This window comes from Diplotaxodon limnothrissa, linkage group LG16, assembly GCF_057381915.1.
Source record: "Diplotaxodon limnothrissa isolate DT_005_m linkage group LG16, D_limnothrissa_male_GT1.1, whole genome shotgun sequence".
Classification (NCBI taxonomy): Eukaryota; Metazoa; Chordata; class Actinopteri; order Cichliformes; family Cichlidae; genus Diplotaxodon; species Diplotaxodon limnothrissa.
The window spans coordinates 24,436,635-24,450,698 of record NC_140611.1 but is presented as its reverse complement, the minus strand read 5'-3'; the positions used below and the strand labels follow the sequence as shown (position 1 = coordinate 24,450,698).

At 42.2% G+C, this 14,064-nt stretch overlaps 1 protein-coding gene across 1 annotated transcript in view; it reads left to right on the top strand.

Moving 5' to 3' along the window:
* Positions 1-14,064, top strand: part of LOC146616262 (sodium channel protein type 2 subunit alpha-like) — a 50,154-nt gene that overhangs the window by 15,877 nt on the left and 20,213 nt on the right. Inside the window, exons 7-11 of the mRNA XM_085374294.1 lie at positions 209-412; positions 1,885-1,896; positions 4,826-4,892; positions 6,012-6,153; positions 9,076-9,282. Coding sequence (XP_085230420.1) covers positions 209-412; positions 1,885-1,896; positions 4,826-4,892; positions 6,012-6,153; positions 9,076-9,282 — 632 coding nt within the window. The remainder of the gene's footprint in view (positions 1-208; positions 413-1,884; positions 1,897-4,825; positions 4,893-6,011; positions 6,154-9,075; positions 9,283-14,064) is intronic.

Genomic DNA, 14,064 nt, shown 5'->3' with positions numbered 1-14,064 from the left:
ACAAAGCCTTCTAAAATTTCCAAAAATGGATTGAATAATGGCGGCACCATTGAACAAGGAAAAAGAATATATTGAATAAAGACGCCATTGTTGACAGTAAGTGTTTCTAAAGATAAAATCCACTGGCATCACTTTGTATTGTTTGCTTATACATGCTAATAATATTTACTGTTTCTTAACTGACTGTAATCAATTTTGTGTTTGACAGGCATAAAAGCCATCATTAGTGCATTGTTCCAGTCTGTGAAGAAACTCACTGATGTGATGAGTCTCACCGTTTTCTGCTTGAGCGTCTTTGCCCTAATAGGGTTACAACTGTTTATGGGCAATCTGAAAAATAAGTGCATACGAGAAGATTTTTCAAAAGGTTATTGGAATAACACAAATGCGACTGTGGACTTTGAAAACATGAGTGAGTATTTGATTTTCCTCTTTAATGCTTTTTTAACACTGTCACAGTACACACACACAAATATATATATATATATATATATATATATATATATATATATATATATATATATATATATATATTAGGGGTGCAACGATACACAAAATTCACGGTTCGGTTCGGTTCGATACTTTGGTGTCACGGTTCGATATTTTTTCGATACAAAAAAATGTTCATGCCTCTTTAATTTGTCATTTATTAAAATTATAAATATATATTTTAACTCAAAAGTACAGTTTTTAAATTTAACCCTAACCCTTGTGCGCGTTTTTTATTTTGACAGCGAATGCGCACCTGCGGACCACTTATGTGCAGCCCTGGTTATTTAGCTCGTCATATTGCAGCCACAGAAATTCTTTTGTCCATGAAACCATAAAGCTGCACTTTCTTTTTGCCTTATAGTCTCATTTGTCATAACTTCTCCGTTTTGTGGTAAGCTTTTCTTTGGCTGTCACTTCTTCACCCCGACCTGTCTTATTTGGCTCAGCAGAACTAAAATATATATACTGCTACTTTTACACACGGACTCACATAAGCTCAGCGATTCTCTGCGCGATCAACCTCTCACATGTTTAAGCTTGCTGCGGGAGATTTCACTTGTCATGTTTGCATAGTAAGCTAACGATTAATAAGACGATGTCAGAGGAATTGGTGCACAAATTATCATCACTCACAGATCAGTGCTGTCATTGCAAAGTGAAAGCAAAAAAACAAGCGCAAATTCAAACGCGATTTCAATATGTCACATATTGACAGTGGCTCACCGATGCCAATGACATAATTACCCAGCTACATTTCTGAAAGAATGCAAAAGCATTGACATATATTTTTCCTACAATAGCCCGACGGGCAGGGAAGAGATAGATTTTTGTAGCCCGACTGGAAAGATCGCTAGCTCCAGGACGTCAGGCTAGCGATTTTGCAAGCCCTGTATCTGATTGAGGAATCACTCATCTTTGGAAAAGAGAGTTTATTACAGAGAAATGTCTCTTTCCAAAATAAAAGCTATACTATCCGCTTCTTCTGGGCTATATTCTCAGCAGCATAAGGAGAATCACGTGCTAACAGCTGTCTAAATGACTCGGCTAAAGTTAGTAGCATGCTTGTTGTTTTTGTCTTTGCACTAGGATGATGTCGGCGTAAATGTGCAGTCATATTCGTTGTGTTCCCACTAGTGCTTTCAGGTTAATCTCGTTGAAATGACCTTAACGCCACAACACGGCAAATCTCCGTTAACGAGCTACCGCCGATCGCCCCGTGCATGGGGCTAGACGGCCAACACGTTAACGAGCTAACTGCGCTAACACACTAGTTCACACCAATGTAATTAAGCATTGCATGGCACATCCAACATACTGTTTTACTTTAGTCCATGACTCGCTTACCTTCAGGGTCATACGTCACATGAAAACCAAAATAATTCCAAACGCCAGATCTGAATGAGAGTGGGGGAGGTCCATGTTGCAAGGAGAGCTTAACTTCTGTCTCGCTAGCTTGCCCTGCGCTCTTCCTCCTGACTATGCTGTCTGTGTTGAGCGCTCAGTGGATCTGCGCTCGACAGTGCAGCCTAGGCGGAGTAGTCGAACGCAGATTCACTGAGCGCTCAACACAGACAGCATCGTCAGAAGGAAAGTTGATAAAATAAATTACAAATGTTGTATTGTTCGATACATATGCGTACCGAACCGAAAGCCCTGTATCGAACGGTTCAATATCGATACGAATATCGTTGCACCCCTAATAAATATATATATATATATATATATATATATACATGGAACGCCATAACCAAGTGGCCGGCATAGTGTACAGGAACATCTGTGCCGAGTATAACCTGGAAGTCCCGAGGTCAAAATGGGAGATGCCCCCAAGGGTGGTGGAGAATGACCGAGCTAAGATCCTGTGGGACTTCCAGATACAGACGGACAAAATGGTGGTGGCTAACCAACCGGACATAGTGGTGGTAGATAAACAGAAGAAGACGGCCGTAGTGATCGATGTAGCAGTTCCGAATGACAGCAATATCAGGAAGAAGGAACACGAGAAGCTGGAGAAATACCAAGGGCTCAGAGAAGAGCTCGAGAGGATGTGGAGGGTGAAGGTAACGGTGGTCCCCGTGGTAATCGGAGCACTAGGTGCGGTGACTCCCAAGCTAGGCGAGTGGCTCCAGCAGATCCCGGGAACAACATCGGAGATCTCTGTCCAGAAGAGCGCAGTCCTGGGAACAGCTAAGATACTGCGCAGGACCCTCAAGCTCCCAGGCCTCTGGTATATATATATATATATATATATATATAACACCCAGCACGCCCCTGCGGGCGGTTTATCCTTCAAGCTCGGGTCCTCTACCAGAGGCCTGGGAGCTTGAGGGTCCTGCGCAGTATCTTAGCTGTTCCCAGGACTGCGCTCTTCTGGACAGAGATCTCCGATGTTGTTCCCGGGATCTGCTGGAGCCACTCGCCTAGCTTGGGAGTCACCGCACCTAGTGCTCCGATTACCACGGGGACCACCGTTACCTTCACCCTCCACATCCTCTCGAGCTCTTCTCTGAGCCCTTGGTATTTCTCCAGCTTCTCGTGTTCCTTCTTCCTGATATTGCTGTCATTCGGAACCGCTACATCAATCACTACGGCCGTCTTCTTCTGTTTGTCTACCACCACTATGTCCGGTTGGTTAGCCACCACCATTTTGTCTGTCTGTATCTGGAAGTCCCACAGGATCTTAGCTCGGTCATTCTCCACCACCCTTGGGGGCATCTCCCATTTTGACCTCGGGACTTCCAGGTTATACTCGGCACAGATGTTCCTGTGTGTGTGTGTGTGTATATATATATATATATATATATATATATAAGAGAGAGAGTCTGTTTTAACAGGAGAAGGTGGCATGCTCCCCCCTGCCTGTTTATGTAAGAGACCATTCCACCATATGTGGGGGTATTTGTAGCTGATCAAGCGCTACGACAAAACTGGCTTACATAAGGACCGCTCCAGGAAAGAAAGACCAAGAGCTACCTCTGCTGCTGAGAGAAAATTCATCTGAGTCAAGCCTCAGAGTTGTGCTTATTTGTAGTATGCTTTCATTTCAGAGTGGAAAGAAACAATAATCTGCATATTTTTCAATAAAAAAATTGGGGTGTTCTAAAACTTTTGAGTGGTAGTGTAGTAGTGGTGGGCAAGCAGAGGAAGATAGCTGTAGTGATAAATGTAGCTATACCGAGTGAGAGCAAAATCAGGAAGAAGAAAGCTTGAGGGTCCTGATCAGTATCTTTGCTGCTTCTAGGACTGCACTCTTCCCAGCAGAGACCTTGGATGTTGTTCCTGGGATCTGCTGGAGCCACTCACCTAGCTTGGTGGTCACTGTACCAAAATAGTTTGATAGTAATAGTGATAGATGTCTTCTTAATTCAAATAAATCGTGGGCCATAGAGTAAGAATGTCAAGGTCCTGGGTCTGCAACCCGGTATTTGTGTTCAGGCTCTGAATGAATATTCTTTGATTTAGTGTTATTCATGTTTTCCTTATTTGTCTCCATGTGTTATATACTTTTCTGTAGCCTTTAGTTTCCCTTTGTGCCACATTTAGTTACTCTCATCTCCGTGTTTCATGTTCCCTCTGTTCCCCTCATCAGTCATGTCTCTATGTCCCAGTGTCAAGTCTGGGTCTTTATGAATGTCTCATGTTTCCTGTTTTATTTTGATAGTTCCTTGTCCTGTGTGCAGTGTGTTCAGTTTTGCTTCCTTCCTGTGTCTTTATGTGTGATTCCCAGCTGTGCTCTCCTCCTGTGTTAGATTCCCTTGTTACTCCCGTATGTATTTAAGCCCAGTGTTTTCCTCAGTCTGTTGTCGTGTCATACCCTCTTTGCTGTGTGTTTTCTTCGTGCTCCTGGTTTTTTCATCCTTCTTCTCCAGTTTCCAGCTTCCTAGTTTTATAGCCTCCCAGTGTTTAGTTCTTAGTTTCCGTGTTCAAGTATTGGTTTGTTTTTTGTGAGTTTATTTCATGGATTATTTTTCCCAGTAAATAAAGGTGCCATTTCGAGTTTACTTTTCCATGTACGAGTCCTGCATTTGGGACGTTCATCCTGCTTGCCACACAGCTTACCATGACAAAGAAGCCAAAACGTCCCAATAGCTTGTTGTTGGGCTGTGTATGTTAAGCTCTTAATATGTATTTCACTCTTCTCTGATTCAATAAAACATTTGCAATACAAGAATGATGCACTCTTGTTGTCTTCTACATTGCATAATTGTAACCTAATTCTACTTCTGCTGTTTTATGTATTGTTTTGGACTTCTAACAAACCATTCTTGTCATAGTCTCCCCATGAATTGCATACAATAATAAATAACTGCTATTTTCCTTCTTTCCCCATCAGGTCTTTACTATTACCTGCCTGACAACAAAAATCATCCATTACTTTGTGGCAGCAGCATTGGAGCTGGGTAAGCAAGTTGGCTCTCCAGTTATAAGAGAACTGAATAAAATACAAAATGAACACAATCCTGGTACAGCCCCAGTTTTACAAAAATGTCAGTATTGTGTATGTGTAAAAAACAGACTGCAGTAAATTTCTAATGTAATAAAAATATATTTTATCTACAACAGAAAATAGAAAAAGTATCACTGTGTAACATCCCCTCATCTCTAACAATAATCAATAAATGTCTGGAAACTGAGAAGGCCAGCTGCTGAAATTCTGGAGAGGAATATTGTTTATAGTCTTTTTTTGTTTTGTTTTGTTTGTTTGTTTTTTCATTTTAGGATGCACAGAATGTTTTCAATAGGTGAAAGGTCTAGACTGCAAGTAGGCTGTTTCAGCTGAAATATGCAAGGCCTTCCCTGAACATCATGCCATGTGGATGGGGGCATACACTGCTCATTTTCAAATCGTAAAACATTTTCTGGATCATGTTCACAGACAGCTTCTTCTTTTTTTTATTTGTGGATGACAATGATGTCTGGGAGTGTTTGCAGTGATTTCCATGGCAGAATCATGAATGCTTTTTTTTTTTTTTTTTGCAATGCCTGAAGATCATGAGTTCTAATTTACGTTGTTTTATACCTTAAACACTTTAGATTGTCTGAATCTTTTGAGGGTTACGTAATGTGGATGATAAGATATTCAAAGTCTTTCAAGTCAATTTTAAGTAGAGGAACATTTTTCTGGCCAGGCAATGAATGCAGTACAATGAATGTAATTAAATCATTGTGTTTTGTTTTTATTTACATTTTGCACATTTTTTAAAATTATTTATTTATTTTTATTTTATTATTGTCTATTTATTGTTATGTTTTGTATTTGTTGTAACTTCTGCTATCTACTAGGTAGCAGGAGGGAAATAAATCTCATTCGGGACATCACCAAATGAAAAATACAACAACAAAGATGTAGGATTGCTAGAATGCTAAATCAGCCAAAAATGGGACAACTTTCCTTTCCCAGAAATCCAGCAACTGGTCTGTTCAGCACCCAACTTTTATGGAATTAGTGTTGTTTCATGCATTCTTTCATAGTATTGCATTGACAATTCTTTCAGATCTTAACTGATCTTTTCTTGCAGGAAGTGTCCAGAGGGGTATATGTGCAAAAATGAGGGAAATAACCCAGACAATGGTTATACCAGCTTTGACACATTTGGCTGGGCCTTCCTTTCTCTTTTCAGACTGATGACACAGGATTGTTGGGAAAAGCTGTATCAGCAGGTAGGCTAAAAAGGGAAACTAAAAGACAATAAAAATGTAAAATGATTGTGTACAATTTTAGTAATGCTCATTTTGGTAAATTTTCAGTGTGTTTAACTTTTGCATTATTCAGGCTATTGGTCAGTTTTCTAATAAATCCCTTGTTGTAATATAAAATTTTACATTTAACATTCAATTTATTTTATTTCTTTTGCTGATCACTTACCCCGTGAGAACATGTTTGGTTGGTTTTGATAAGACATTTAACCTGTAGGTTCAGATTACTCCTTCTCTCGCCATATAAAGAGGCGGGGCTTGCTGTGTTTGCAGGAAAAGCATTCATCCACCACCATATTTTCTTTAAAGATAATATTTAGAGGTTTCTGTATGACACTCTCACTTTTAGCACTTCTTACAATTAAGTAGCAAAATTGAGACTATTAACAAGCTCTCTAATGACAGTATTTCTCAGTCATGATATGAAACATAGGTTGACACAAAAGCTTTATACTAGCATGGTGGATGGATTTTATGAGAATGGCCTAGTGTGTCACTGTAAATAATTGTAATTGTCACTATAACTAACTGTATTTATTTAATAAGTTTTATATTTTGCTAAATTTCTTGTAGGTTTGTTACTCTTGAATATACTTCAGGTTAATATGGTTAATATAATTTTGGTAAATCGCAGCAAAAATTTCTGGCACAACTTCACCTACTTCCAAGGTGCATGGAGAGGATGAAAGAATTCACAATGCAGGAACTCCAGCAACACTTGAGGGAAGATGAACAACTTTAATAATTGACCAACGCGTTTCAGCTTGTGGCCTTCATCAGGGTCATAGTAAAACAAAAACAGAAAAAATTTCAAATTAACCAGTCAAAACTTCATAGATAGATCAGCTGACGTATTGGTTATTTGGTTAATTCGCACCCAAGTAAATACTGGACTAGATCATTAATGATGAGGAGGGGGGGAAGTGACAAAACCCCCACCTGTCTGAAAATAACACATGCATGAAATGCATAAGAAGGATACTATAAATATACACAAAAAAAGGGGGGGGGGGGGGGGCAGTATTTAATTATAAAAGCATATTTGAATTAAAAAACAAGATTACATCATCACATGGGAACACATTTGTTAAAAGGTCCTCATTTATGTCTCTAAAATGCTAAAATCTCTAAAATGTAGGCTTAAAATATAGACTTAAGATGAGATGTCTAGAACACTACTCCTTCTACTCCAGCCAAAGAAGGCTTGGAACCAAGCTCAACTGGGTTTTTTATTCATTGTTATTTGTTCTAGGAAATTAAGCTCAAACATTATCTTGATCCATGCCCAATAAGTCAGGTAAGGAGATCCCAAAAGTGTTGCTTCTGTTCATCAGGATGTAGTGTTTTTAGTGGGAGAAACGTTTCACCAGTCATCATCAGTTTTGGTCAAGTTACTTGACAACAGTAATTAGTTACTAATTACTTATCCAAGAAAGTAATGTTGTTACTTTACTGATTACTTATTTTCAAAAGTAATTACTTACTTTAATACTTAGTTACTTAAAAAAAACATGATACACAACCTGATCACGTATTAATGCAATAGACCTTTCAGGCCAATTCAATTTTTTCTGCATAATCCATCATATAAAATTGAAAAAAAAAGTATTTTTTTAAAAGTTGTTTAATTAGTTTTAATCTTTTAATTTTATGCACATTGCATCAAGCAAAAGTTAAATTATATGCAACAGTCTTTGACTTGAAGAAATTTCTTTAACATTTAAACCTATTTTGTGCATATTCCAGAATATAAAATACATTAATTCTTTGTGTTTATACGCACTCTTTCAAATAGATGCAAGTAAAGCACAGCAAAAAATAAATGAAATCAAAGATTCCACAGCACAAAGTCCTGTCATTCTGAAATTTATTTTCACCTGTTTACCTGAGGTGGGGCCGGTGGAAGTTTGCCCGGTGCCGCAGCGGTCATGTCACTGGGGGGATCCCACATTCCCATGGCAGCATGCGAGGTGTTTGCTGAGATTTGAAGAATCAGAGTAACTTTTTTGGGAGCTCAAAAATTTGTGTCATCTTCTTTTGTATAATTAGATTTTTGGCCTTTTCGGGCTTTATTGACAGATACAGTGAAGAAATGACAGGAGAGCAGAGGGAGAGAGATGAAGACATGTGGCAAAGACCTGCGGGTCAGATTCGAACCCAAGCTGGCCCAAGCCGCTCTCAGCCATATGGTCACCTGCTGAACGCACTGAGCTAGCTAGCTAGCTTTTTCTGGTCTTGCCTCTGTCTTGTCATCAGCGTCTCCTTTTGTAGTCTGTCTAGTCTCCATGTTTTTGTTATCCTTTGCTATGTTCCTGTGTCTGTCTGGTCTCTCTGTGTTCTATTTGGTCTCATTCTATTTGCATTCATTCATTCATTTCCTGATTTATTTAGTGTCCTTCTTCAAGTATATTATGTTCAATTTCGCTTCCCCTCTGTCTCGTCAGTTAGATTCTGTTCAGCCTAGTTCCTTGTTATTTCCCATCTCTCTGATTACCTGCTGTGTGCAGACTCCCCTTTGGTTATTGTTACACTGTCCCTCAAACTGTGTGCATCCCTCTTCCATTTCAGTTTCTGCTGGTCAGATTATGTGCTCTGAATTTAAGTTCTTATTGTAATAAGACTTTGGCAACGAAGCTGTTCGAGGTTTACACATTGTTTTCAGAGTCTTGCATTTTGGGTCTAATTCCTGCCTGCCACACATCTGAGACTTGATGATTACTTTATAAAAAATGAAAGTGACAAATTTACAGGCACCTCAAATTTGAGAGCTTCTAAAATAGAAAGTATTCACTGTGAAAGGGTAGAATTTTATAGCCACATATGCCAAGTATCAATACTGTATTTTAAGTAACTGTAAAAACACCAAATTCTTGTTTGTTTTTCCAGACTTTGCGGACATCTGGGAAGCCATATGTGATCTTTTTTATGCTTGTAATATTCCTTGGTTCCTTCTACTTGATCAACCTGATCCTGGGTGTTGTAGCTATGGCCTATGACGAGGAGAACCAGATTGTCAAAAAGGAAGCTCAGGAGAAGGAGGAGGAGTTTCAGGCCATGCTTGAACAGCTGAGAGAGCAATATAAGGAAGCTCAGGTACACTGACTAACTCCTTTATTTTTCCCAAGATATAATTTGGCAAGTAGCCTTCAGTAATAGTAATAAATCATACAGCAATAGTACATTCATGTAGTTGTAGAAAGCATGAAAGTATATTAAGTAATCGAAAGTATTCAGAATATGCTACTCTCATTTAGAAACATAACGGAATACGTTACAAAATTCGTTTTGGGGCATGTATTCTGTAATCTGTAGTGGAATAAAAGTAACCTTCCCAACACCGTTTAACACAAAGCCCGGGCTGACCCAGGACCATTGCTCACGCTGCACAGCATAAAGGCCCTTTCGTTTGGATGCAACATGCGCTGCACTCACCGCTAACTAAGAGCAAAGGATCCAAATTTGTTGCGCTGGCTGCTACGCTCTGCTTGCATGTCGTTTTCTTACAGCCACTCCACATGTACTAGCCTGGTCCTGGTCGTTTCAAAAAATGTATCTCTCTGACTTTATATCCTCTACGAGAGTTTGTGTTGTATTATGTTCAAATGTTTAATAAAAGCATAGATCGCTCGGAGGTAAACAATCCCGTTACGAGAGAGACAGAGGGAGAGAGGGGGAGGGAGCAATACACACACGCACACACAATAACACACATGGAGGCAGCCTGGCGAGGGCTGTCGGATCATGACAGTACCCCTCCTTTAACGGGAGCCTCCCGGCGACTGACCAAACTTGTCCGGGTGCTGCCTGCGGAATTCATATCGTCATCGAGAATAGCGGATTGCGGCACCCAGCAACGCTGTTCCAGACCATACCCCTCCCAGTCCATCAAATATTGGAAGCCCCTACCGCGCCGCCTAGCGTCCATAATCCGGGCAGGTGGTGGGGAACCAGCAGGTGGGCACAACGGGCTGGTCTGGACTGGTTTCACCTGAGAAACATGAAACACATTATGAATCCGCATATTGTGGGGCAGAGACAACTTCAACGTCACAAGATTGAGGACCGAATGAACGGGGAAAGGCCCAATGAAGCGGGGACCCAGCTTTTTGGACTCAGTCCGAAGGGGAATGTACCTGGTTGAGAGCCATACCTTCTGGCCAACCTGGTAAGCGGGTGCCGGGGTGCGGCGACGGTCTGCCAAGCTCTTGTTCCGTTCCGCCATCCTCCAAGGGTGGAGAGCTAGGAACTTTGTTCTGAGCACAGATGGTACATGCAGCGACATACTCCTGGACGTCTTTCGCCAGAGCAGACCACCAGAACAAGAGTCTTAAGAACTTGATGGTACGTTTCTTACCCGGGTGGCAGGAGAACTTAGCTGTGTGTGCCCAATGAATGACCTTGCCACGGACAGCCGTGGGAACATACTGTCAGCCCACTGGGGTGAACTGGGATCAGGTTCCAGTTGCAGAGCCTCCCTGATCAACTTCTCAATCTCCCACGTCACCGCACCCACCACACAGCTGGCCGGGATGATAGTCCTCTCCTCCTCCTCCCCACTGGGAGCAAACTGGCGCGAGAGGGCATCTGGCTTTGTGTTACGTGACCCTGGCTTGTAAGTGATGACAAGATCAAAGTGAGTAAAAAACAAGGCCCACCTGGCTTGCCGGGCATTGAGGCGTTTGGCTGTCTGCAGGTACGACAGATTCTTGTCGTCCATCCAGACCAGCACCAGATGCACACTCCCCTCCAGCCAGTGGTGCCATTCTTCCAAGGCCAACTTGATCGCCAGCAGCTCCCTATCCCCGACATCATAATTACGCTCTGCCTGGGAAAGACGACGGGAGAAGAAGGCACAGGGATGAAGTTTACCTTCTGCTCGTTGGGAAAGGACTGCTCCCACAACAGAATCCGACGCGTCCACTTCCACAGTGAAGGGTCAAGATAAATCTGCTTGAATGAGAATGGGGGTTAACGAGAATAACAGTTTCAGTTGCACAAAAGTCTGTTGGGCCTGGGGTGACCACACAAACTGCTGTTTAGGAGACGTGAGAGTAGTCAACGGCAACACCACAGTACTCAAGTTACAAATGAACTTACGGTAGAAGTTAGCAAAGCCCAAGAATTTCTGGAGTGCCTTCCGGGTCTTAGGCTCCAGCCACTCCACCACTGCCTTGACCTTAGCAGGATCTGCTCTCAACTGTCCCCGGTCAATCACAAACCCCAGAAAAGACACTGTTGGGACTTGAAATTCACATTTCTCACCTTTGACGAACAGGTGATTCTCCAAAAGCCGTTGAAGAAGCAGTCGGACGTGTTCAACATGCTCCTTACAAGTCTTGGAAAAAACGAGAATATAATCCAAGTACACAAAAGCAAAGTGGTTAATGAAATCCCAAAGCACGTCATTCACCATAGCCTGAAACACTGCTGGAGCATTGATTAGACCAAAAAGCATGACCAAATATTCGAAATGGCCCAAGTGCGTGTTGAATGCGGTCTTCCACTCGTCCCCTTCTCGAATACGAACCAAATAATAGGCATTGCGAAGGTCCAGCTTAGTAAAAATGGTGCCTCCCTGGAGCAACTCGAATGCGGATGCTAGCAGAGGGAGAGGATATTTGTTCTTGATGGTTATTTTGTTGAGACCACGGAAGTCAATGCAGGGGCAAAGGGATTTGTCTTTCTTTTCGACGAAAAAGAATCCTGCCCCAAGCGGGGAAGTGGACGGTCGAATTATGCCTGCCGAGAGTGAGTCCGTAATATAGCGCTCCATGGAGTGGCGCTAAGGCTTGGACAGGCTGTACCGGCAGCTGGTGGGCAGTGTAGCTCCTGGAAGCAAATCAATGCCACAATCATAAGGTCGGTGAGGCGGAAGCGACAAGGCCAAACTCTTGCTGAACACTTTAGCTAGACCATGATACTCAGCCAGAACAACAGAGAGATGAGGAGCACAGACAGAGTCCTTCGCCGTTGTCGGCGTCAGATTGGGAACAGCTGACCGTAAGCACTGCTTGAGACACCACTCACTTCATCCCCCCACACTACCCTGGGCCCAATCTATCTGAGGGTTATGACGTTGAAGTCACGGGTAACCTAACACCAATGGAGTATCAGGCGCCTTAAACAGAAACAAACTTATCTTTTCAACAAGATTACCAGAAAGAACCAGCGTGATTTCATGAGTGCGATGCATGACTTTGGCCAGCACTTCCCCATTGAGGGCAGACACATGTAAAGGAACATGCAGGGAAACAAGCGGGACCCCCAATTTCCTGGCTAAAGTTTCATCCATAAAGCTTTGTTCCGCACCTGAATCCACTAGTGCATTACAGGAATGAGTTATGGACCGAAAGATAAGTTTGGCGGGGCAGCTGAGGTGGGGTAACACATCTCCGGTCGCACCCATTAGTAACCCCGCCGCTACTGACGGGCCGAATCTTTCAGCCGGGATGGGCAAGAGTCTGCAAAGTGCCCCTTCTTTCCGCATGCAAAGCACTCACCCATCTGGCGTTTCTTCCTCCACCCCGGCTTGCTGAATCTAGCTCGCCCTAGCTGCATTGGCTCCTCCTCCGTCTCCTCAAGCTCATGCTACCCTTCTCCTCCCCCATCGGAAGAAGCGCTCAGCCAACCACCTGGGCTTCCTATTGCCCTGCGGGCTTCCTCAGACCGCCCTCCGTATTCTCGCATGTGGTCATCAAGGCTGACACACATATTAATCAAAGCATCCAAAGATTTGGGTAATTCTTTGGTGGCCAACTCAAGTCTGAGTCCTTCATTGAGGCTATTGAGAAATGCCCCCGAAGTGCTTTTTCTTCCCAGCCAGTCTCCACAGCCAAGATCCAAAAATCCACAGAGAAATCCGCCACACTCTTTTTGCCCTGTTTTAATTAGAGATGGACCGATCCGATATTACGTATCGGTATCGGTCCGATACTGACCTAAATTACTGGATCGGATATCGGAGAAAAATAAAAAATTTAATCCGATCCATTAAATATCACGAAAGCACCTCACAAAACTTGCAACACGCCGTAACTCACCTCAGAACGTTAGCACGTCGGAGCAGTATGCATCACGTGATAGAGCGGCTGTGGCATGCGGGACCTGTCGGTGGTCTGGATAGCATGTGGAGCTTCGCTAGCAACCCGGCATTTCATCTCCGACAAAGTTATCCCCGAGAGAAGTAAAGCAAGTGTGTAAGTCCATCTCTGAATGTTTGTAAAGCATTCCTGCGTTAAGCTTACCAAACGATATATGGAGCGACTGCTTCTTCTGGCTGCTACTTCAATCATGAAACTGCTTAACGATCAGCTGATCGGCTTTTCTGTCGCGAGTCTGTCTCTCTGGTTTGTTTTTGGCCCACTTTGCACCAGAAAGAGGAAACCATCGGCTGAACAACAGCAGCACGTTTAAGCTTGATAAGCTGTTGTTAGAATTTATTTATTATTACTTTCTACTCGAGGATCTTTTTCTACGTAGCTGACGGCTGGTAACTGTGCAGGGGCGGATCTAGCAAAGTTTAGCCAGGGGGGCCGATTGTGCCCCCTTTTCCCTGTTCATGCCCTAAGACATACTTTTCTTTCTTATTCTCATTTAAAATGTCTAGCTTTTAATAAATAATTATCCGAATCTTACACCCAAAGTTTTAATTTGATGTAAAATGAATAGAAGTCCATTACTGTATATAGTGACTATTAAGTCTAATATATATACCCTAGTAAGCTATAGTACTTTTTCCTTTGGGAAGGTACCATCTGTGCAGTCTGCAATTTTGTTGAAGAAAGATGTTGAATCTATTTAATATTTCTTGAAAAATAATTGATTTCTGTGCATTTTTTTTCACACTGCATCAAATTAAGGTTGATTACGTTGATT